Source organism: Epinephelus lanceolatus, chromosome 8 (genome assembly GCF_041903045.1).
Source record: "Epinephelus lanceolatus isolate andai-2023 chromosome 8, ASM4190304v1, whole genome shotgun sequence".
NCBI classification, from domain to species: Eukaryota; Metazoa; Chordata; class Actinopteri; order Perciformes; family Serranidae; genus Epinephelus; species Epinephelus lanceolatus.
Window position 1 is genome coordinate 29697400 of NC_135741.1, and position 24285 is coordinate 29721684.

The 24285-nt window shown below is 42.6% G+C and overlaps 2 protein-coding genes across 5 annotated transcripts; one reads left to right on the plus strand and one right to left on the minus strand.

The window, feature by feature from the left end:
• Nucleotides 1-848: 848 nt before the first annotated feature.
• Nucleotides 849-18827, plus strand: arhgef16 (Rho guanine nucleotide exchange factor (GEF) 16). Its single transcript, XM_033642442.2, has 15 exons — nt 849-1046; nt 1832-2471; nt 3032-3083; nt 4059-4222; nt 4491-4547; nt 8866-9026; nt 11199-11351; nt 11444-11573; nt 11869-11943; nt 12028-12120; nt 12275-12426; nt 14544-14729; nt 15882-15952; nt 17421-17522; nt 17664-18827. The coding sequence occupies exons 2-15, from the start codon at nt 1899-1901 to the stop codon at nt 17801-17803; spliced, it is 2109 nt and encodes a 702-aa protein (XP_033498333.1). The 5' UTR covers nt 849-1046; nt 1832-1898; the 3' UTR covers nt 17804-18827.
• Nucleotides 18828-18829: 2 nt separating this feature from the next.
• On the minus strand, nt 18830-23882 carry ybx1 (Y box binding protein 1). Of its 4 annotated transcripts, none has more exons than XM_033642469.2 (8): nt 23595-23882; nt 21659-21722; nt 21351-21384; nt 21174-21263; nt 20705-21046; nt 20281-20366; nt 19621-19906; nt 18830-19172 (listed from the first exon to the last, which is right to left on the minus strand). In XM_033642469.2, exons 1-7 carry the CDS (start codon nt 23698-23700, stop codon nt 19666-19668), a joined length of 963 nt encoding a protein of 320 aa, XP_033498360.1. In that variant the 5' UTR covers nt 23701-23882; the 3' UTR covers nt 18830-19172; nt 19621-19665. The 4 variants fall into 4 exon arrangements, with proteins under 4 accessions (XP_033498360.1, XP_033498349.1, XP_033498383.1 ...); XM_033642458.2 differs by having other exon boundaries at nt 20269-20366; XM_033642492.2 differs by having other exon boundaries at nt 20768-21046; nt 23595-23877.
• Nucleotides 23883-24285: the final 403 nt, after the last annotated feature.

A 24285-nucleotide genomic window follows, 5' to 3' on the forward strand; every position in this document is an offset into this window, starting at 1 on the left:
TTGTAATAAGAAAACTCTCATAAAAAAAATCTCTGGAATGTGGGGAAGATTTTTAATTGTTTGATTTTTGTATGTGGACTTTAAAACACCATGAACTGTTTTTGTCTTTTCATTTTTTAATTTTGCAAAAAAAAAATTGTGCATCAATTATAAATCAAGTATCATGTCAATGGCTGAGCTTTTTTTAAGAAGCAAAAAGTCAGACAGACATCCTAGATTCCAGATATTATTAAGATAACATTAAGCAAATAAAAATAAAAGACAGCCTTTTTAAGTTATATAATAGACAGATCACCGAATAATTGATCATAGTGAAGTACGAGGAACTTTACTTATTTATATGTTCCACAGACTGTATTAGAATTAACAAAAAAATCTATTAAAAAAATTTCTCAGCAGGGGGCTGACTGAGCAAATTTAGATTTGTGTATATGAAAATTACCTCGCAGTGTTCACTGTGTTTCCACATGCAGTGTAGAGGCCCCTATTGGTCACCAGATGGCGCCAATAAGCTATTTGTTCTCAATTAAGGAGACAGGATGTCAACAAACATCAGAAAAATAGAAAGAGTAGGAATTCGATGGGAGATCGGACAATGAGAATTATATGGTTATGGGTGTATGGACAGATCAAAGACAAAGTCCTTCTGACGTTTTGGATGCATTTGATTGGAAACTAGTTTTATGTATAAAGTAGTCCAGCGTCTCAGAAACAGCAGCTTAATCTAAATATTAAAGCTGTTTTTCTGTTTAAAGTTTCTTCCATAGCTGTGAGCCTTTACCTGCTTTCATCTAAAGTGGCAGTTTTCAATGATTGATTGACACTCACCTGTGGTGACGTCATCAGCGGGACTTAATGGGCGCCTGCAAACAGAGGAGGAAGTGAGTGAGTAAGAAGAAATATGTGACAGAGTGGAGCGGAGGACTACATCTGCTGCCAAAGCTGCACTTCTCCACGCACCGGACAGCAGCTCTCTGAGGACCGCAGGACTCACTTGTGATACAGTTTAATAAGAAGGCTGGTGTTTGTAAGGTCACCTCTCACAGGTAAGGCAGCTGCTCACAGTCTCACTGTTTGCTGAACTGCGTTTCACCTCGCTGTTATGAACCATGGGAATGTGAGGCAGACATTTTTGCTCCCACCCTAATCCGTCTTTTCAGGCAGCGCAAAGTTACTGGAAATTCAGACTGCGACTTAACTGGGAACATAAGCACATAATGTATTCAGCCGTAGGTGTTATAACTTATATACATTTTAAAACTACAGTTAACGCTGTTTACTGTTTGTTACAATGTCATTTTAACACTGTCGCTGCAATGACATGTTTGTAAGAGTCAGGCCTGCTTAATAACGTGCCTGTGTGTCTGCACTTGATGGTTTACTCTTTGCACAGGGCAGGTTAGGAGCATTTGTCAGAGGAAAAGTGTGAACTTGTTTTCTTGTAGTTTCTGTGGCGCACAGATTTGCTGGAGCAGGTCTGTGTGTGCTTCTGTGTGGGCAAGTGCAGTGTAGGAGTGAGCGGTGAGTCACGGGTTGAGTCCCTTGATATGAGTTTGAGGACTGACACAACTGGCTGCTCCGTCCGACTGACTGTGTGTGAGTGAGATGGGAATTGGATCACGGGTTAGGCTCCCGTCTTTGATGGGAAGAGATGTGGAGCCCCACTGTAGGTCACTGGTGGTATTTCAGGGTCATCCAGACATCAGACACTCATATTACCCCTGCTGTTATCCCGTGTCTCCATTTAAGGTGCTATACATGTTCCCTGTCTGCAGTTTGGACATGTCCTGGTTATGCACTTAAAGTCTGTAATTTTTCCCCTCCTCCTCAGATTCGTTCCATGTTGTAGGACCTGAAGAGCTCAGCAGACCCGGCTGAGGTGACGGTGGGAGGACGCCATGTCCCAAAGCCAGTCAGACAACTGCACAGGGGACCAGGCCCCTCTTATTCTGGAGAGCCACTTTACCACTGAACTCCATATATCTGAGCCTGGAGATGAATGCTGCCAGCCGCAAAGCTCCCCCACACCCCAATCTGAAACACCCACACCTGAGGAGGATGAAGTCGACAGGAAGGTTGTGCCTCAGAAGGTGGTTTTGAGCACCCAGAGTCCTGCAGCGCTGAAGGTAGGCACCCACCAGCTCATCCCCAAGAATTTGGCTGCGTCCAGCCGGCCTAAGAACCGCCACCACACCACCGTGGTGACATTCCCAGTGGGACTAGAGCACTCCAGCAGTGGGTCCCGGAGCCGTCACTCAACCCAGGGGCCAGATGTGTCCTGGGAGGATTATGACAGTGATGGAGACGGCTTCGCTTTGAGGAGGAACCGCAGGAACAAGTCATACAGAGCTGCTGTGACCAGCCTGGACATTGAAGCCATGGCGGCGGGACGATCGGGTGCAGCCACGCTGAAACCTGTCAGAGAGGACAGAGCACCCAGTCCTGGTCCAGCTCGCAGCCCTGGACGCAAGGTACATATACCAAGGGGTTTCGGGTCAATGGGCAGTATTGTATCATATCCATATTGTTAAGTCATTGTTGATCATATGATTTTTTAAGTCGCAGTTGGCTCATAAAAAAACTGTAAAAAGAATATTTTATCTCCTGATCTGTTGGATACTGTGAGTGTTGTGTAATTGAGGACTATCAGAAGCAACTGGCCAAATCAAAGTGTCAGTTTTGATGCCAGTCATGCTCCTCAGAGCCCAGCTGATACAGTTTTGTTCTTCCAATTTCCTCATCGGTCACAGCCAGCACAGCCAGTAGCGTTGGCGGTGCCCTCTGTCAAATTCTCCTTTAGTCACAGTGATGATGCTGTGTTTCCACAACTGTTTCCTATCTTCCAAACCAGTGCCAGTGTTCAGGAAGTCCCCACAGCATTTTTGGTATACATTAAAGACTGTAAGAATTAGTGAGAAAGAGAGAGAGAATGAGATGTTAGGAGAAAAAATATATAATAGAAACTGAGTATTATGGAGGCACATGTATTCCACAGTGTTAAACTCAGGCTGCGCTGCTGTCTCCCCTCTAGCGAACCCTGGGGAGAAAGAGGAACCAGAACCAACGTGGATCCTTTAAAGATGGTATGTTCACCAGTGTGTCACTCTGTCCACTTCTCTAAATTTGTCTACAGGACTACAAATAGTTGGGAAATAACAATGAAATGGGTCTTTTTTTATTACAAGGATTGCAAAGCAATTATGTGTTGAAGAATTTCTTGATACGTGAATGCAAAGAAATATGTGTCATGGCTCAGAAAAGGTCCCTTGAGGCAACAGTAACAGTAGAGGACAGAGCAGGAAATCATTCACTGTGAACGTTCCCAGCATGCTAAATGTCAGATTGTTGAGACATGAATTTTAAAAATGTGATGTCCTGCACTGTCGCTGCCACTTCTCCAGTTTGTAATTTACAGTAATGTGGATTTGAGAAGGTTTAATTGAAGAATTGTTCGTTCACTTGTAGAGCTGATATCTCACTGTCGGCTGCTCAAAATTTCAAGATGCAGTAGCAGACATCTCAACATTTAAATTCTTTCTCAGTATCATAATCAGCTTTCATCTGCACATTTAACCCTGCAGGAATCAAACCTGTGTCCTTTCATTAACTTAGTGGTCTCTGTATTATTCTCATAACGACACAGTGCAGGCAGAAACCTGCGTTTAAATCAAACTCACTAACAGGTTTTTTTTTTTTTTCAAACAGATGCGTTCTCACCTCCCACGCTTTCATTCTCAGAGTGGCTCGTGTTATTGTGTTGACAGATTCCAGCTCTGCTTTCGCCTTTCAATTTTCACACTTAACAAATTACCTACAATTAACTTCTTTCAATGCATGTGACAGATTCTTGGGTAAATAACATCAGAATTCCTCATGCATAAGCTCATTGTGACAGAAATATCTCAGTTTAGAAACCAATTTTTGCCCTCTGAACTTCTGTAGTCATAAAAAATGTTCCCTGTGAGACATAAAAAGTCACGTGAAGCCAAATTCTAAAACCGCTGCACACTGAGACTCTGAATTGAATCTTAAGTGTTGTTAATTGATGCCATCCTCAGCGACGCCACGCCTCTACCAGGAGATCCGTGAGCGAGGGTTGCACTCCACCAACCAGGATGAGCTGCTGGACGACTTTGTGGTAGTGGAGCCTCCAGTGGAGGATCAGGGCATCGTGGTAAAGAGCTACCGGCCGGCACAGCTCACCTGGAGCCAGCTGCCGCAGGTAAACCCGTAGCTGAACTGATATCCAACTAAAATCTTCATTTTTTAAATGCTTACAGTCTTACATGCTGCTGCGTTAACTCCCACACTTTATGAGCCTGTGTAGAGAGAACAGCTAAGTTTGCTATGGAAGTCAGAATATCCACCGAGCCTGTCTGACAGGCTGGGGTCGTTAACATTTCATTTTTACCGGTTTCAAAACAAGCTCTGTCTCAAATATACAGCAGAATGGGGAGCTTAACAATAGTTTCTTTCTATCTCTTTCAAAGGTGAAGAACACAGGTATCCTGACACTGATCTCACCTCAGGAGAGAAAGAGACAAGAGGTAGGAGTGTGTGTGCGTGTGTGTGCGTGTGTGTGCGTGTGTGTGTGTGTGTGTGCAGATAGGCATCATGCGTATCAACTATGCGTACAGATATGTCTTAGAGTGGATTTAAGGTGCTACAGGAAGCAGCTCTGATGCAGCTCAATGACTGAACATCTTTCAGTTATAAAAAAAAAATCCCAATGTAAACACAGTCTTCTTTCTAAATTGTATTTTTCATTAACATCCAGCAGTCATATAGGGAGAATAACTATAATGTAATAACTTTTTCATATACCGTAGGCTTGACACTAGAATGCAATGCAGCCCTAAGATGTGTTGCATTTAAAGTTTGGGGCGAAAATGACATCATGACATTTCAGCGACAAATGTTCAGGTAAAGAGACTAGAGTCAAAAAATCTCCTTTCCTAACCACTGTTGTCTGACCTTGATGAAAATCATCATGAGGTCAAGGACATTTTATAAGGACTTAAGAAAAGACAGCAATGGTGCTAATAGAGTCCGAGTGCACTTACACTAGGCTCCCTAATTATGCAACGTCAGATGTTATCGATGTGGGTCTGCTGTGATGAAACTAAAATGTTCCAAAGATGGACTACTCAAAGCGCATCATCATTGCAGTGGTTAGGCCCACTACTTTGCATATCATCATTCTTAAGTTTCAAACATGTTGAATTAAAAACATCCCTTTTTCTCAAAAGACAGACATCTTTGTTATGGTTGATATCCTGATTATGATCTTTGTGAGATGTTTATTGTCGCTCCGGTTATACAAGTACAATCATGTTAAACATTTTCTCTGAAAGGCTCCATTGAAGAAAACGGTAGATCGGAAATATAAGTACATGTGAAATATAATGAAAGAATAAGCATATAAGAAGCAATATGTTTTTGAAAAAAAGTTTTTCCCAAAAGATCGGCTGACCAGTGCGTTGCTTTAGATGTTGCTGCTGTAGGAATTGTGGGATCTCCTTTCCTTTCATAAAGGGTGGTCTAGTGTGTCCTATGCTAAAGGAGACAATAAAGGAAGCATTGAAGCACCTTTCCTAGCTTTAAGAGAATTCAAACAGCTCCTGTCATGACTGACACTTGGATACTTCCAGGTCATTTCACTCTATTAGGAACCTTCCCAAGTAAAAATGCCTTTGACTGCAGGTGTGGTTTGGTTGAATCAACACAGGATCCTACATTTCCCACAATGCAGTTCCAAAGCATCTGTTAAAAGTTTAAGACTCAGACCCAAGCCAAGATTGCTCAGATGACATCATAAGGGTCATGAAGTGTGTCTTAACATAGGGAATAAATAATCTACAGTCATATTGATTTCCATCCCACACTTGCCAACATTGTCTGGCAACAAGTTCAAACTCATTCTCAGCTTTTGTGTCAGAAGGCTTTCTAGGAAATGAAGGAAGTCACTGAGCAGCAGCAGATGTAGATAAAACAGGCAGGGGCAATTTAGATATAAAAAACAAAGCCAGTTACATTTCAATACAAAAACAAAAACTCCTAGAAAGCAACTGAACATCACAGAGCAGTACCATCTTACAGTGTAACTCTGTCTGAGGGTGGATTTCCCCTTTTGTAATGAGTCTGCAGCAGCAGTATGACAACAGATGTTGTGTCAATACCAAAGGTCCACCCTGTGTGCACTCTAGTCCCTGAATAAAGCCACACCCTGTCAATGTGATCACACTCAGCCCGTCTGCTGAGCAGGTGCTCGTCTTGCTCTTTTGTACCATAAGTCACCTCATGGGTTTAGTTGTTGTGACCGAGCAGTGTGCTCTGTAACTCAGACAAAGCAGGGCTTTACCAGACAGATCATTATTTACTATTCAATAGTGATATTTTGAGCTTTTAAACATGAAAGCTGGTTTGAGATTTTCAGGAAGTATAGTTCTTGATTGAGCTCAGTCAGTGCACTTTGGTCCTGTCTGAGCCACTTCACCTTCACAGGAAGTGAAGGGGTGTGGAAGATGTGTCAGCACCACCTGATGGCTCACCTCCTGACCACAAACAGCAGAGGTTAACTAAGCCCTCCATTTCAAAATACTCATACCGTCATACAGTAAACAATACTTTGAACACCGCTACAAATTGACCACTGCTTATATGTTTTGTTGTCTGCTGCTATTTGCCTCTGATTCCTGAAGATAACTGGTAAACTATTATATTACAGTGTGTAGAGAATAGTCTAAGTTTCAGTGGAGTCTAAAACAATACCAGTAAACGTCAGATTGTAGTGTCAATACAAATCAGAATAAGATGTAGGGAGAAGTCAGTCATAGAGGAGAGCAGAAATGTGTATTTCCCAACCAACAGCAGCCTCACAGGACCAGAATGCATTGCAGCCACAGCATATGTTACATGTCAGTGATTTTGAAAAACCTATTTGATGCTTTGCTCTGTTCATCTATGAGTAAAACCCATATTTGAATACAGAAAGTAAAGGCCATTTCTCTGGATGTTATTAACCCCTAGAGACTCAACATCTCTCATCTTTTCTGGGAGGGACAGGGGAGACAGCAGGTCAACAGTAAATGCCACAAAGAAGCAGTAAACATCACCTGAAAACAGGAAACCTGACAATTAATTTGAGATGCAGCGCAGCACGTTGTGTCAAGTTTTTCTGATCATGAAGCTTTAATAAACACTATGTTTTGGTTAAAGGTAGGATCTGGAGGATTTTCAAACAAAACAAAATATAGACATATACAAATGAAATCCTGCTTAATCACCACCTATGGGCTTCTACTCATGTGTGGTGGTGACTCTGTTTGCAGAGCTCCTGCCCTTTAACTGTATTTTGATGTTTTTGTGAGCTCGGACCGCTTCTGGGCAGAGATTTCCCCAGCCAATGAGAGAGCGCAGGTGCCGTGCCCGAGCGTGTCCGAGCGTGCACCAGTGCGAGCCTTGCCTGAACCTCTTCTGTGAAGCCTTCTTCTGTACCTCTGGGCTCCGTACGCCCGGGAGAGTTGAGCCTGATAGGAGGGGCCAAATTTGAATGTGTGTTTACAAACAGCAACTGGAAAATCCTCCAGACCCTACCTTTAAACACCTATTCGAAGTTTAAGGTTTAGAGAGTATTAGAGCTTAGAACATTATGATGGAAGTATATGATGGCCATTCTCGTGCTCAATTAAGTTTAATAAGTTGTGGCAGACATTTTTGGGTTGATACCATTTGTTTCACAGGTTTGGTTTTGCATTAAAGTTTTTTTACCACTCGAAAATTGACGAAAATGGTCAAAATTCCCTCCAAAATACCTCATTAAAACACCAAGACCTTGAGGAACACTAAAGAAAAATCCATGTTGTGATTTGATATCACAAACCTTAAGCCGTGGCTGTAAAGTTTCATGAGGCTGTGATTATCCTAGAGGTCACAAAAGGTTTTTTATACAGTGATCTCAGTTTCCAAAAATGTATTCACTACAATGACATGGCTACTATGGGGATTAATATCAACACACATTAACAAAATTTAGCCCATTGAATCCACAAGAGTCTCAGCTCTCCAGTCATACCCAAATTATGCAATTGCAAGACTGTTTAGGGTCCCCAGTATGCAGAAATATTCAAATACAATACACAATATAATACTTTTACAATGCATTCAAAAAACTGCTTGGTTTTAACCCAAAAATCATCTTATCTGATGAAAAGGATGTTTTGTGTCTCTGTTAACAACCACTTCTCTTCATGTTTATCTCATAAGTATGGTGTGCCTCAGGGGTCAAATCTGGGACCAATTTTATTCCCCTTGTACATGCTTCCTCTTGGGCACATTATTCCAAGACATGGTGTCTCTTCATTTTTATGCTGATGATACACAGATGTACCTGCCCGTTAGACCCACAGACCCTGGAGTGATGTGTTCACTCAGTTTTAGCCTCTTTACACTGGCTCCCAGTATGTTTTAGAATAGATTTTAGGATTTTACTGATTACTTTTAAGGCTCTTCATGGTCTTTCTCCCTGCTATATCTAAGACCTCTTGGTGCCGTACATGCCAGGACATACTTTGAGGTCCTCAGGCAGAGGTCTTTCGTCTGTTCCAGAGGCCTGGCTGAAAATTAAAGGGGACAGAGTGTTTGCTATCAGGGCCCAGAGGCTCTGAACAGTCTGCCTGAGGAAATTGGGTCAGCCAAGTCAGTGATCTCTTTTAAGTCCTTTCGAATTAAAAAAGAAGTAAATCAAAAACCTTCATCAAAAATGTACAGACCACAAGTTTGATGCTTGAAAAGAAAGTAAATGCTGCAACAGGGTGTTGTTCCTTCACATGCACACTTACTTTGGTTTATGTGGTCATTTTACAGGCCATTTTTGAGATCATCACATCGGAGCATTCGTACCTGCACAGTCTGGGCATTCTGGTGCGTCACTTTAAGAGTAGTGAAGCTCTGAGGAAAACGATGACGGCCACAGAGCACCATCACCTCTTCTCCAACATTTCTGTCATCCACCAAGTCAGCAAACGGTGGGCACAACTCTCTGATAGTCTTATTTGTGTGTGTTTGTGTGTGTGATGGAAAACAAGTGCTGGGGGAGGTTCACCACCTTGTAAAAAAAGGATCTGATGATGTTATCAGTGTGTGAAGCAAGGTAATGGTCTGATTATCCACATACAGTGTGTACAGATTTTAAATGGGGCTGCACATTGAGTCATTTTGTGTGTGTGTGTGTGTGTGTGTCATACAGTTAATGATGTATACCCAGTTACCCACATAGATGTTTTCAAGCAGTAGGTGTGTTGATTTAAAGTTTCAGGTAGAGTATTTGCCCTGAGCATGTGTTTAGTATCCTGTAGGCTCCATCAACATGTTAAAACACGCTAACCAAACTGGTTCTGCTGCCTAGCTTCCCTGAGTGGTATTCCCGGGCTTTAGGATGATAATGTGCTTGAGAGCAGCCTGCGTTGCTCTGTACATGGCTGGCTGTGCTATTTTAAATGAAAATAGATCTACTTTACGCAGCAAGAGAAGAAGTGTCACCCTATCTTTCATCCTGTTGTTCTCTGTTTCCAAGTAAAACAGGACTGTGAAACTAGAAGGCCTCAGTAGCAGCAGTATGATGTGACTGACAGTGGCTGTGTGTGATTGTGTGTCCTGGAGATGCTTCCTGGGTTGGGCTGTTTTCCAGGTGTCATTTTACTTCTTTTTGTTAAAAAGGCACTCAGCGAGGGCAGGGCTGAAAGTCATTTATCCTGTTGTGATAGTAATGGAAAGCCTTTACAGTGCTTTGGCAGAAGCAACCACCTGGATCTTACTGGAAATATTTAAACTGTACATAGGTTTAGTATTTTAGTATATTAAAGAAATACTTCACCCACAAAGTGACCACTTGTATATCAATTAGTCATGTTGTGTTACCTTAAGGAAAACTTTGTTTTACTTGCATGCCTCCACAGAAAATGGCATGCCTCCACGGACATACATATTGATATATTGATTGATTGGGGACCATGTTTAACACAACAGACTATATCAAACATCCATTAACAAACTCTCACACAACTCATGCAGTATAATCTAAGTCTCGTTTATCCAGTCTTTAGTATCGGAGTCTGGCTTTGAAGAGAGCAAGATAAGTTTTACTTTCAGTTCAGTTTTAAATAGTAAGGTTTCAGTGAAAATGAATGTGTTTGGGAAGTACTGAGCCTACGACTGGATAAATGAGACTTGGGTTATACAGCACGAGTTACGTGAGAGTTTGTAAATAGATGTTTTGATACACAGAGGAACGCTCTGATAGTGATGATGCATGTGTGTGTCAAATTAATGGCTATAAGCAGTCTAGAATTGACTATGCAAGGTAGCCTGAGAACACTAGGTAACGCTGCTGCATCTCACTGGCTCGAGGAGACTATGTTTTTCAGTGAGAGAAAGTGTGTTTCTTTCCAGGTAAAGTATCATGGGCGTCAAGAAAAATCTGCCAGACTGCCAGAGACAGACAACCATTCACACTCACCTACGGCCAATTTAGAGTCACCAATTAACCTGCATGTCTTTGGTCTGTGGGAGGAAGCTGGAGCATTTGGAGAAAACCCACGCTGACACACGGAGAACATGCAAACTCACACAAAAGGGGTTCCCCCACCCTGGGTTAGAACCAGGGCTGACTGATCACTGTAATCGTGATCACTATAAGTGGGTTCCACTGTAGTTGCTGTTTTTTCACATGGTCCCCAATCAATCCATATATCAATATGCTCAGCGTTCTCAAAGGAGACATGCAAAAAAAAAGTTTCTTTATGAATTCAATGTAACATGACATGGCTAATTGATATACAAATGATCATTTAGTAGTAGTGAAGTATTCCATCAACATGTCTTCTCAATGTTGCCCAACATCGTAGTAAATCTCATTGTGTAAATATTTTGTGAAAGCACCAATAGTCAACCCAAAAATATCGTTGCAGTATCGATACTGAGGTATTTGGTCAAATATATCGTAATATTTGATTTTCCCCATATCGCCCAGCCCTACTACTCACCTGACACTTAAAACCTATAAGTCACCACACTCAGTTCAGCTTGAACATGCTGTGCGCTCACACAGCTGTGTGTCCTGCTCAAATAATCACTCTGTGGGAGGGAAACACAGTCCTTTCACTTCTTTACTAAACCTCCCCCTCTCTCTCCATTTCCAGGTTTTTTGAGGACCTTGAGCGGCGTCACTATGACAACCCAGTAATCCGGGACATTAGTGATATTGTTCAGAACCACGCTGCCCACCACTTTGAGCCCTACATTGTCTACTGCTCCAACGAGACCTTCCAACAGAGGACGCTGCAGAAGCTGATGTGAGTAGCACAACAAAAACCCGTAACAAGCTGAGTTTCTGCAGTAACACGGCAGGATGAGCTCAACTTGTCTCTTTCTCTGCTTCTATTAGAACCAGTAACACTGCGTTCAAAGAGACCCTGAAGCAGATTGAAGGGAGCAGTGAATGTGGAGGCCTGCCCATGATCTCTTTCCTCATCCTTCCCATGCAGAGGGTCACCAGACTGCCGCTGCTGCTGGATGTCAGTTTAACCTTTACTTGACTAGATGAACAACATCTTAAAAGATACATAGCAGCTAGAAAAGGAGCCTTGGAGAGAAATTAGAAAATTAGGAAAAAAGTGAACGCGTGAATAAAAATCATTTATATATCTGCACTATACTATAACTGCACATACAGTATGCACATGTACACGAGAGTTAATAAGTTACTGATGATTTAGGAACTCCAGATACAGCTTCATGACATGTTCAGTGGTGCAGAAGGTTGTTTTGCTGGCAGAATTTTATAACTGGTTCTTTGTTCCCTCCTCACAGACAATCTGTCAGAAAACTCCAGACAAGACAGCGGAGTACTTTGCTGCTGTTTGGGCGCTGAACGCCATCAGCAAGGTAGAGATGTGTGAGAAAGCACTCTTTAGCCCCGACCTCTCATTTGCTATGATGATGATGATGATGTGATTATTATTTCAACAGTTGGTCACCAGCTGCAATGATGGAGCTCAGCGGATGGAGAGGACGGAGCAGATGTACACCATCCAGAAACAGATGGATTTTGGTAAAATCAAGGTAAGCTGTGTTTGTTATTGTTGGCTATTGGTGAAAAAATAAAAAGCAAGGAAAATAATTGAACTTGGATGAGGCTTTGGGTGGATTCCCCTCATTTAGTACTGATGCAGATCCACTCTGCTGACTTGGATTAATAACTCTTGTGTCCTCACAGCCGTTTCCTTTGGTGTCGTCATCGCGGTGGCTGAAGAAGCGTGGTGAGCTGGCCTTCTTCACTGAAGAGCTCAGCATCTGGAGGGCTTTCAGCAGCAGGATCTACTACCTGTTTCTCTTCAATGACGTACTGATCGTCACCAAGAAGAAGAGGTCAGTCGGACTAAAATACAGAGTTCCTTTTGAATTTTATTCACTGGTAGGAGGCCCTGGTGCAGAACACGCTGGAGGAATTACATATCTCGTCTGGCCTGGGAACGCCTTGGAGTCCCCCAGGAGGAGCTGGAAAGCACTGCTGGGGAGAGGGATGTCTGGGGTGGATGGATGGATGGATGGATGGATGGATGGATGGATGAAGGTCCAGCTTGTATGATTTAGGGGCATCTATTGGCAGAAATGGTATATAATATTAATAACTATGGTATGTTTACATTAGTTTATAATCACCTGAAAATAAGAATTGTTGTGTTTTCGTTACCTTGAAATGAGTTGTTCATATCCATATACATGTACAGACAAATACTGCCTCTAGATAGGGCCATTTATGTTTTCGCGTTTTGTGTTGGCCACCATAGTTCTCCTGTGCGCTTGGCACACAGGAGAAGTTTTAGTTCTGCAACTTCACTGCTGAATGCCACTAAATCCTACACTCTAAACCTGTAGAGTCAAATGTAATATTTTGTGGAAAAAGGTTTTTACAAAACAACATAAACACAATAATTCAGATGCTTTCAGCCTCCTGTAATATCCTGTTGAAAAGTAGTCTGACATTAGAAAAAAGAAGCCAGAGCAGGAAGCTAATTTTGGTGACCTCTGGTAAATGTTGATTTCAAAGCTTAAAGAAATACGTCACCCACAAAATGATCATTTATGTATCAATTAGTCATGCAGCTTTACCTTGAAATCGTGAAGAAAATGTTTTTCTCACATGCCTCCACGGAAAATGATGAAAATATTGATTTATTGATTCATGGGGGACCATGTTTAACAACAGCAAAACTAGAGGTAGAGTGAGTTGTCCACTAATCGGAATATCAGTGCTTAGATCCCCAGCTCCTCCAGTCTGCATCTTGAAGTATCCTTGAGCAAGATACTGAACCCCAAATTGCCCCAGATGCCTGTTCCATCAGGGTGTGAGCGTGTTAAAATCTGAATAGCAGGTGGCACCTTGTAGGGTAGCCTCTGCCTCCTCTCACTACCTCTGGTAGTGTGGGAATGGGTGAATGTGACTCCTAGTGTAAAAAGTGCTTTGAGTGGTCAGATGACTAGAAAGGTGCTATACAAGTGCAGGTCCATTTACCGTTCCTGTAGTATAGTCTTATTTGTCCAGTCATTTGCTCAGTACTTCCCAAACTCATGCTATTTTCTAAAACCTAACTATTTAAAACTGACCTAAAAGTGAAACTTATCTTTGTTCTCTTCAAAGCCAGACATGATTGACTTTCAGCCCTGCCCTTGATTCAGTTTTGCTGTTGTTTAATGTGTTTCTCAGTCAGTCAGTAGATCAATATGTTCGCCGTTTTCTGTGGGGGCATGCAAGAAAAAAAGGTGACACAGCATGACTAACTGATTTACAAATAGTTTTGTGGGTGAAGTACTCCTTGAAAGCTTCTTACAGATCAAATCACTCTCACTTTCATTAATAAAATAACCTAGTTGTGTCATTTGCTAAAATGGAGACTGCTGGAGAGGGACAAACTTCAGATCCACGACCAGATTTTGCAGCATTTCATGAGCTTTGTGGTCTTTTCCGGGTGACTCCCGTGGACACTGAGTAGATCCAGCTGCTGCTGCTGGCGGACAGGAGACGTGAGAAACAGAGTGAAATGAGGAGAGGACAGGGACGGAGAAAGGAGAGAGCATGGATGTGGTGCGTGCATACTTGAGATTCTTCAATCTTGCATTCAGCATGTCAGCTCGACAGACTACGGCTCTCTGTTTTGAGTTAGGGAGAAAGCAAACAATGTCAGCACAGAGGAAGGAGCAGCCCACAACACTGGAGTCACTTTCAGGGTTGTTAAGTCGAGACTGTGACCCAGTTGTCATGTGATAATATCTAGGAAATGCTATTAGCAGATAGTCAAGGAATGTGGTCTGAATGTGTTAATAGTACACACACATACACAGTAAAACAGCTGCTGGGTTACGCTACACTATAATGCACAAAATGATCATTTAAAATCATATTATTCCTCTGAATGTTCCTGCACAAGTTGATTAAAAATGATTCTGTAAATGAACATATGAATAAAAACTGTTTGTTTGTCCAGTGAGGAGAGCTTTGTGGTGATGGACTACGCCACCCTAGAGAATGTGGAGGTGGAGATCGAAGGGGATACAGAGGGACGGGCGACTTCGCCGAGGAATGGCTCCAGCTACGATCTTTCCTTCAGGCTGCTGATGAGCAGGAACAGCGAGGGCAGAGCAGTGCAGATCATCCTGCAGGCTGAGTCCAGGTACGGCCACTCTCACCTCCCATCAGCCATGAGCGGCACATAATAAGTGCAGTTATTATCCCTTAAGTGGGGGATGTATGTTTGAAACACAAGATTCAAATATTATAAGGCGACATTAGGTATGATTTCATCTAGAGGGAGGGAGGAGGATACATAAATGCAAATAGCCTTCCTTTTACCTCATATTGATGGTCATGTTTAAATGGTAACTCAGGTATTTTTCAAGCTGTGCCCTTGAGCTCTGTGTGTTTGTGTCCAGTATTGGGCAAGAGCTCTGCAGCTGGCAGCCACAAAACAGGCTGCAGTGTAAACACTCATGGCATTTGTGCATTTTCCATCCAATAAAAGCGCTTGTTTTTGCCACTAACACGCTCAGATTATTATAAGTGTTTGACAAAATTATGGAAAGGACCCCGACAGAGATAGACCTTTTGGTAAAGAGTAAGATCCTTTTTCTGAAAACCAGAAACAGTCTCAAAATCGCTAAAGCCAAACCCTCCAGACTCCATTTAAATAAACAGTAATTTTATTATTGTTAAACACACTTCGTTAAAAGTCAACAGACACAAAATAAAACTCACAAAAGCCATCTTGGTTTGTCTTTTCACTCCTCTAACTATCACCAGCTCTGGTTTGGTTGAAACAAACCCTTAACACCAGGTTAGATGTGAGAATAGGCTGTATCTATGCATGCTAAAATCACTGTTTATTTAAATGGAGTCTGGTGCGTTTGGCAGTGGTGATTCCACGGCTGTTTCTGGTTAAACAAAAGTCAAAAGTACTGCACCAATTTCAAAAATTGCCGTTCCCATTTGTCGCTTCAGCACAGAAATATGGGAAAATAGGGTCCAGGTTGAAAAATACAGAAAATTACCCTTTATGGTTGAGGGGAGGATATCATCAGGGGTTGGCTGCGGTCCTGCACCGCAGCTGGGGGCAGCTATCCCCTGCTGTGAGGCTGTAGTGGAACCTCATGTCCTCCTGCTGCAACCCAAATCAATTGTTTTGTGTCTGGCTCCCTCTACTGGCAGAACTGTTAATGGCAACCTAAAATGTCCCTGTGCATTTAGTCCACTGGTATCACATGTACAATACACAACACTGGCTTTGGAGTCATATTTAACAGTACTTTTTTTGGTCTCTGTTACTCAGGGTGGACCGGGCACGTTGGATAGTCGCACTTACAGAACACAAGCAGGCAGGAGTCTTCATCTGTAAAGATGGTAAGTCAGCATGCTGTATTTACCAAGGGTGTCATTCTTTAAAATACACTCCGAGTTAACTCTGAGCTCGACCTGTCTTCAGTGTGTACATGTCAGTCTTTGAAAGCAGCAGCTAATGATGAATCTGGTCCTTTACCTTTCATGTGTACATTATTAACTTGTGTGCTGCACAGAAAGCAGATGGTTCGCATTCACTTTCCATTTCAAATTAGTCTGCAGCTGTTTCAAATGCAATTTTATTCATATACATATCACAGCTGCACAGGTTCCCCTCTTGTTCAGACTAATAAACTATTTACCAATATTTTCTTGATCTATGTGAATCCTGACTTTGGGTTTACGATGTTTTAGAAACACTTAAAAACAAGATTTTAATCTGTACTTACTTGCATTTGACTCCAAATGCAGCACATGAAAACAGCATTCTAGTACAGCACCTTTAACCTTACTGCTTGTACACTGTATGTGAAACAGATGTAAGTCTATACGATCCCACAGTGTGTGCCAAACGTGTCTTGGACATGCACAGAACTGTTTCAAAACCAAGACAGACGTGGAGCGATCATTTAGTTTTATGTGTACTGGACCATAGTGTCCTATAGATCTGTAGTCCACATAATATGAACAGTATTTTGGATATTAAATGAAATCTTGTTTGAATTAAAGCCATGATCTCGTTCATACAAATACATTATTAAAAACAGAACCATCACACGAGTAGCAAACACAGGCTGTTTGTGAAATGGCAGTTGTTCTAAGAGCAGATTTATCTGTTTGATATCTTTATCAAAGGGTGTGCCCTCTCAGGGAGAATGACACAATCCAGGAAGTGATGTAATGTGCGGTAGATATTCAGCAGTGTGGCCCAGGTAGTGTTTTTACAGTACAGGGTTGCAAACGCTCCACCAGTAAGATGAACAACGTACAAAGTGCTAAAGAACGGAAACTTGAAACAAAGGTAAATTTGTGCTGCATTCCATTTACTTAGGAAGCTTCAGAGTTAGAGCTGGGAATGACGTCACACACAAGTTGACCGCATTCCAGTACAGCAAGCGCGAAAACCAAGATGTAGTTAACAAAACTAGTTGATAAGAATGCACTACACTGTAATTTCCACACATAAGAGTTGGACAGTACTGTGTACTTGGCTGATTTAATGAGACATACATGAGACAGAAGTATATTACTTACTACTAACACACTATACTAACCCAGTATGTAGTATATGACTTCAGATTTAACTACCGTTAATGGGCCAAACAGCCATATTGGATTATGAGGTTGGTGGTTGGTGAGGTTCCTCAGACTTTCCTGCTCTGAAATATGACTTAAGGGGGTGTTCCAGTTAAAATTTCCAACTGGGAACTCATAAATTGACTTCCTGTTGCAATGGAACGCACCGATACTTCACCCAATGTAAAAGTTGTTGGTTTTATGAATCACATTGCATTATGGGAATGTGTTTTAGGTCTGCCGCAGTATGAGGCCACCAAAGCCTACATGCCAAAGGAGCCAGATGAGTTGGGGCTCAAACAAGCTGAGCTCGTCATCGTGATGCAGAAAGAGGAAGGTGAGCCTCTGTGTGTGTGTGCGTGTGTGTGTGCACGTGTGTGCACTGAGCTCCATCGCCACTAATACAACATCATATAAATTCATATAAAAGCATACAAGAATTCTTAGAGAGGCATCTTAAACTGTGTGCTCTTCCCAGCCTGGTGCTATGGGGAGAGGATGCGAGATGGAGTGAGAGGCTGGTTTCCTTCGACCTGCGCCACTGAGATCACCAATCCCACCGCCATGGAGAACAATGTGCAGCGTATGAAGCGTCTGCGCAAAGAGACCAATGTTTGAGTGACTCCCAGGATGCACAGGGAGTGGACAAAATATCAGAAACACCTTCCAGTAGATTGGTGATGCTCATAAGGTTCGGTTTTTGTTGAGACGCAACACAGTGGTCCAGAAGTCCATCAACATCACACTGAAAGACATTTACCAGGATATGAAAAGCCTCAAAAATGGCCACTTGTGCTGTCCTGGTACCCCAGTGGTCTATGATGAGCACCATGTGACCATGAGGTTTCTGGGCCGGCCATGTTTCATGTTAATCTCCGCTGTCAAGACTGTTCAAACCAGTTATTTTAAAACTTGACCATCAGGTTGAACTGACAGTTAAATCTCAGCCAATAGCGATTTGTTGAAGAGCTACTGTGTATAAGGGTGTTTTTCTCCACCTTTAAGTGCAGCCAAATAGAGAAAGGACATTTTCAATAGTAGGACTTAGTGGCCGTCAGTGGACATATTTACTTGTACGGTACAACCCTGTGATTTCCTTGGTGTGAATGTAAATTTAAACTCAATAGCTGTAGTTCACAATGAGCCTCAGAATCAGCCTAGGATTTAATGTGGAATCCAGGAGCTACAAACTTTATTTTATTGTCTACATACAGAGTTGTATGAGGAGTTGCATGCAGAACAATTTAAGTGTATTACCTACACTTTGGTTTCTTGAGTCTTGCCACCTGACCTCAAGATGAGGAACTTGATATAGTGCTGAAAGTTGGTTGCATTTCTTATTGTATTGCATTGTGATGTCATTTAAAGATGCTGTGTAGGGTTTATTTGTTATCTTGGTGTAAAAGAAAATGTGACAGAATTATCAAAGTGAAACATTTACCATTATAAATGCCATTGTTAAATGTAGTTGATTGAAAAAAACTCAACTACATGGCTTTATTTGTCTGAATGTATTCATATTTGGGATGAAAAACACTCCAACTTAACAGTCTACTATGTAACTGAAAGAAATAATGTGGTTTGTGTCATTGTTTAGAGCCCGTATACTTGAAATATAAAAATAAAGCCAACACACAGACAACGTTCCTGGTTTCTGGACTTTTATTTGAGCTTGCATTTTGTTAAAATGTTTGAATACATAAAAAGTTATTTAAAAATGTCAAACTGACCAGATATCAAATTCCATTTTTTCTTTAAAAACCATTTGGTGTAAAAACTTAGGACAGATTTAGAAAAACATTTGCTGTTTCCCCAAAACGTTTTGTAGCTGTCACATAAAAATAATGGAAAAAAAACAAGTCTGCATAGATTCTGCAGGCAATCGGTGGTAATCTGGTCAAATGCATGGTGCAAGCTTGTGACGATCGTCAAGTCAAATCTTTATTGCTCAGATCTTGTTTGATGTTTCATCTTGTTGACAAAAAAACTGTAAAAGAAGAAAATTGGAAAATTAGTAAATTGTTCATCTGTTTGATACATTTTCAGCCATTTGAGTTTAGTCATGTAGCATGCTGCAGCATGGATTGCCTACAAATGTGCATCATCACCAGATAGAAAAAGAATCCAAAGCCTAAAGCTGCTGCTCTTACGGAGAAGAGACAATAGTGAGAGGGCTCTATGCTGCCAGACAGTTTGCTTTATCAAATCCACTGCATTACCTCATGCTCTGGATCATCCACTACAGAGCCTAAAAAGTGCAAATGACAGCCTTATTTAGCTAGCTTAGCTATTATATTTAAATACGAGAGCTAAGCTTATTTAATGTCATTATCCTTTACTGTCGGCTCTGTCTGAATACAGATTTGTGCGAGGTTTAAGTTAATGGAAATAATCAAGTCTGACTCAGGTCAGTCATCATGAGGCTACAGACTCACCCGGACGATGGTAAAAGATGGTAGGTGCCGGTGGGCAGGTTGTTCCTACTCAGCCCCACCCTGCTGGGCCTCGGGAGCGGACGTTTTCTCTGCAGATGGGTCACCTCCTGTCTTGGCCTCCTTGGTTTCCTGGCCGGGTTTGCCACCAGTCTGTGGGCGTCTGCGGCGGTAGTTGAAGTTACGACGATAGCGCCGCTGGCGGGGCTGTTGGTTCTGACCACCTTCGCCGCCCTGATTCTCCTTGTCCTCCTCGCCGTCCCGCACCGGTCTGGGACGTGGTGGACCCCTGGAGTGAACAAGCAAAAAGCAAAGGGGGGATAAGCAATCATGATTTATACAGCAACCAAGAAATGGTGATATCATGCAAAAAATACATCATCCAGTGAGATGAGATGCAGCTTTAAAGTCGCAGGCAATTGTGAATATAAAAAAAAATGTACACGATCAAAATTTGAATGCACAGCTGCAATTTGAGGTTAGGCTGCAATAAAAGGAGAGCGTCAGTAGCCAAAACAGGTGGCATTTGCTTTATCATGTTCATTTGAAGAGGTGTATTTAAGTTAGTGCACTCTGGGCTAGGATTCAAACAGCCCAGTGTTTTACACTCCCTTTGTTGCAGCCCTGCTTCAATGAAGCCAACATGCAAACCTTGGTCTGAACCTTGGTCGGAAGCCTCTGTAGTAGCTCTGCCTCGCTGGTTTGTTGCCCTGGTCAGGACCTCCCTGGTTCTCGTCACCCTCACCTCCCTGAAAGCAAATAGATCAGACAACTGACATGCAGCTTTTTACAAAGCCAACACGTAGACAAACAACATTTTATAACAGTAGTTATGCAATGCACAGTCCTTGTAATGTTGAGGCTGAGCAAAGAGCGACTTCAGGTGGCTCCAACATTGCTGAGATTAGGGTCTCATTGGAGTCATTTTGGAAGATACTGGCCAGACCCCCGATACACCAAGATTTTTTTGTTCACAACCACGTGAGTGTTAGAAGGAGAGGGTGTTGTGTATGACATCAACATATCAAGGGTCCCGACTGGGACGGCTGGGTGCCTGCTTCAGGATAGTAGCCCTGTGATGGCGTACCTCAGTCATCTCTCCGCGTGGTGCGTTGGTGTACGGGGGCCGGCGGCCGTAGCGTCTACGTACAAAGTATGGCGGGTAGTGCCGTCTGCCAGGGTATGCGGGTCTGCGCTGCTGTGGCTGCGAGTCTCCTTCAGGGGCGCTCTCTCCCCCCTCTCGGCTGCCTTTGTCTCGACCTCCGCTGCTTGGCTCACCCTCTCCGTCACTCTGGTAGTTCTCATAGTCTCCACCACGAGGAGGGCCCCTTCTTCTGGGATAGCGCCTATAGCGGTTCCTGTCAGCGGCGTACTTGCTTCCCTGGACTGGGGTGCCTCCTGGGCCGGTGACATTTGCCGCCTCTGCTCCCTTTTTTTAATAAATACATTAACATTACAAATTAATGATCATGGGAACAAACAATTGCTCCAAACTAAATCCCAAAACTCTGGACCTAGTCACATAACAGACTGAGTTACATATTAAAGCAGTTTACCTTCTCTCCCTCAACTACATCAAACTCCACAGTTTCTCCATCTCCAACACTGCGAAGGTATTTCCTCGGGTTGTTCTTTTTGATGGCTGTCTAAAAACAGGAATAGTTCAGATGAGATTTTATATTCATGAATATTTAGAGAAACGACAAAGGAAAATAACACTAACTACAACTTACCTGGTGTACAAAAACGTCCTCTTTTGTATCATTCCTGGAGAGAAAAAAGGAAAATACTGTCAGTTACTTCTAGTAAGCAGTATTATGATGAGCCGCAGAATGCATCAGTGTATCTGTAGACAGATTGCAACTTAACTAGAGTGTAAGGATAAGTACTGTGTGTAACGACAGCAGAGAGACCAGCAGACAAATCGTCTACTCAGCTTTGTAAGCAAATCAAAGTCATAATAGGATTGGGAATGTTCCTTCACACACAAAGATGATATCAGGGTACTTAAGAAGTGGGGATGGGGGTGGGGTCCACTTACCTATTGATGAAACCATATCCATTCCTGACGTTGAACCATTTGACTGTACCCAGGACTTTTGTTGCTGCAATGACATACAATGAAATAAAAGTGTTAACTAAGATTAAGTTTCAGTCATTTCAATGTTAAACTGTTGAGATGTAGGATAAATGAAAAGCCTCTAACCAGCTGCTCCATGTTTCACTAGACCTCTACTGATGAGAAACAGTAAGGGAATCAAATAACGACAGATGATGACAAACTAACCAAGCCCAGATAACGTGGAAGTTATATTTAACTTCCAACTGTCACCCGTTTATAGATCCTGATGCTTAGGGGGTGCCCTATGCCAGCTGCACCTGATATGAACCAATAGCTTCATGACCCATTAATGACTGCGCTATTTCTCGTGCGGAACTCAAGACATCTCATCATGTAAATTATCAGTGCCTCTATCACATGGAGCCGCCGTAGTACGGTATATCAAGGGTGGATGCGGTAATAGATACTACGCTGAGGTCGCTGGCATTTCAAAGTTCAACTACGACAGACCTACTGCCCCATTTTAAGCCGCACTGCTCAGGACTTGAGCGTTCACACGTGGTAGAGTCGCGCCCGGATACGTTAGCAAGCCGTAAACTCAGCTGGCTCGTTAGCATGGTAGCTAGCAGGGTCTCAACCATGTGGTTGGATTAAAGCCAGCAAGCGAAAACTATCGTAGTACATCAGAGAGTATCTATTGAGGCCAAACCTTAAGCAAGACTGAATAGAAATATGTCGGTGTTACAATTGTTTTCATCGAACAAACAACTAAATGGCCAAAGATATCCATGGAATCGCAGGGCGGACATTTTGGGTTGCCCCTTCAGCCATGTAAATAGCTAACGTACATTCGTTAGCCAACGAGCTACCAGCGCTGATAAGTAGCTAGGCCCAGAAATTTGAAGAAAATCCAACAACTGTTGACAGTTGGATTTATAAACCAGAATCGCGATGATTATTCAGACGACTAATTAAGGGACACGTTTGCGGACGTGTTTCGATTATTTTTGGAGAAAATACTGCTAATGCGGAACCAGCCGCTTTGCTGTGAACAAAGGGACGGCCAGCAGCTAACGTTAGCTTGCCTTTGACTACAGTAGTCGTAGCCGGCTAATGAGCACTGTGAAATAACTTCGTGTTCCACCATGATGTATGATAAACTGTTGTGTAAATTACAGTTAACGATAACGTTACAACCTCTCGACGTCAAGTCGTATTGCCTGACTACTTTTATTGGACAGTGGCACCGACGTTAGCGTAGGGACAAGCGTCCTGAAACAACCTCAACGATAGCGCGTGTGACGGCCGATCGGCAACATGGCATACTGTGGCTGGACGTTAGAAGGCCGGTGAACGGAGAGATTAACCGGTTGAAACAGAAGGATTACCTGTGCTAACCATATATTCTGATCTGAAATAAATGTCACTTGGAGACACAGTTCATAATTTACAACTAGTATTTAACTATTTGCACAACAGTGGATATGTAAAGCTATAACTGATAACGACCCATATTCCAACTGACATTTTTAAATTTGAGTGTTGCTAACGTTAGCTAACGTCAGGACCAACCGTTTTGCTTATTGACAGCAATAGGAAATGTATTGCTATTTTACCTCACTTGTGATAAAACTTCTCAATGTCAATATCCAATTTAATGAAAATATTACCTTAACAGGCAGAAATTTAAGAGGCGCTTTAACAAAAAAAAGCGTATACTGTTATGTCAATTTCAAATATTCTACGCGAATTGATGGCTTTATTAGACTGTTAGCGTACGTTAGTTATCAAACGGTTAAATGAGCCGGTGATCTGCTAGTTCACGTTTGCGACCGCCGCTTTTGCGCATCGCCTCCACGGTATCCCAAACCACGTTAGCTAACTCAGCTAACTAGCTCATTTCCAGTAGTCTTACCGATGACCTTCTTATCCCCCGCGGAAGCTGCGGCTGCCGGGCTGGATGGGCTCTCCGCATCGGCAGCAGGCTGCGGCGGTTGTTGCGTCTCGGCCTCGCTGCTCATGGTTACTACTGGTTGGTAATGGCTTCTGCCGGCGGCGGCTCTCTGCTATGTTTCCCGGTGCTAGATGGTAACCTGGGCCGGCGGTGGTGGGGGCTACTGCCTTCGGGCTCTCTGCGTTCCTCTCTCCGCTCCCGTTGCCGATCGAACTGGGCAGAATGAGATACTGTGCCGGGGAATGTTCCTGCTCGGGGGTCCGCCCAGCTACTCTTCGGATTGGTTGGAATCTGTAACGAACAACAAAACGCGCTCCCATTGGCTGAGGCAACTGCCAATTTCGGTCGAGAGAACAGTTTGCAAAAGGTGATTGGCTGAGGGAGAATGTACCTGTCTATTGTCACCGCCCCATAGTGATGTCAAAGCCAGACAAGTCAGACAGATAACCGTGGGTTTTTTGGAACAGAGCGTCTGCCTGGTTGTGTGTCAGTCTTTTGACGGATTTCAACAAAATGTACAAACGCTGCAAAATATGATCGCTAGAATTATTATTACCATGCCGTACTTAAATAAAATGGCGTCATAAAAAGACGCAACACAGCTTTGAGATTATTTTCATTTCATGTTTAAATCTTTGGGCAAAACAGGCAT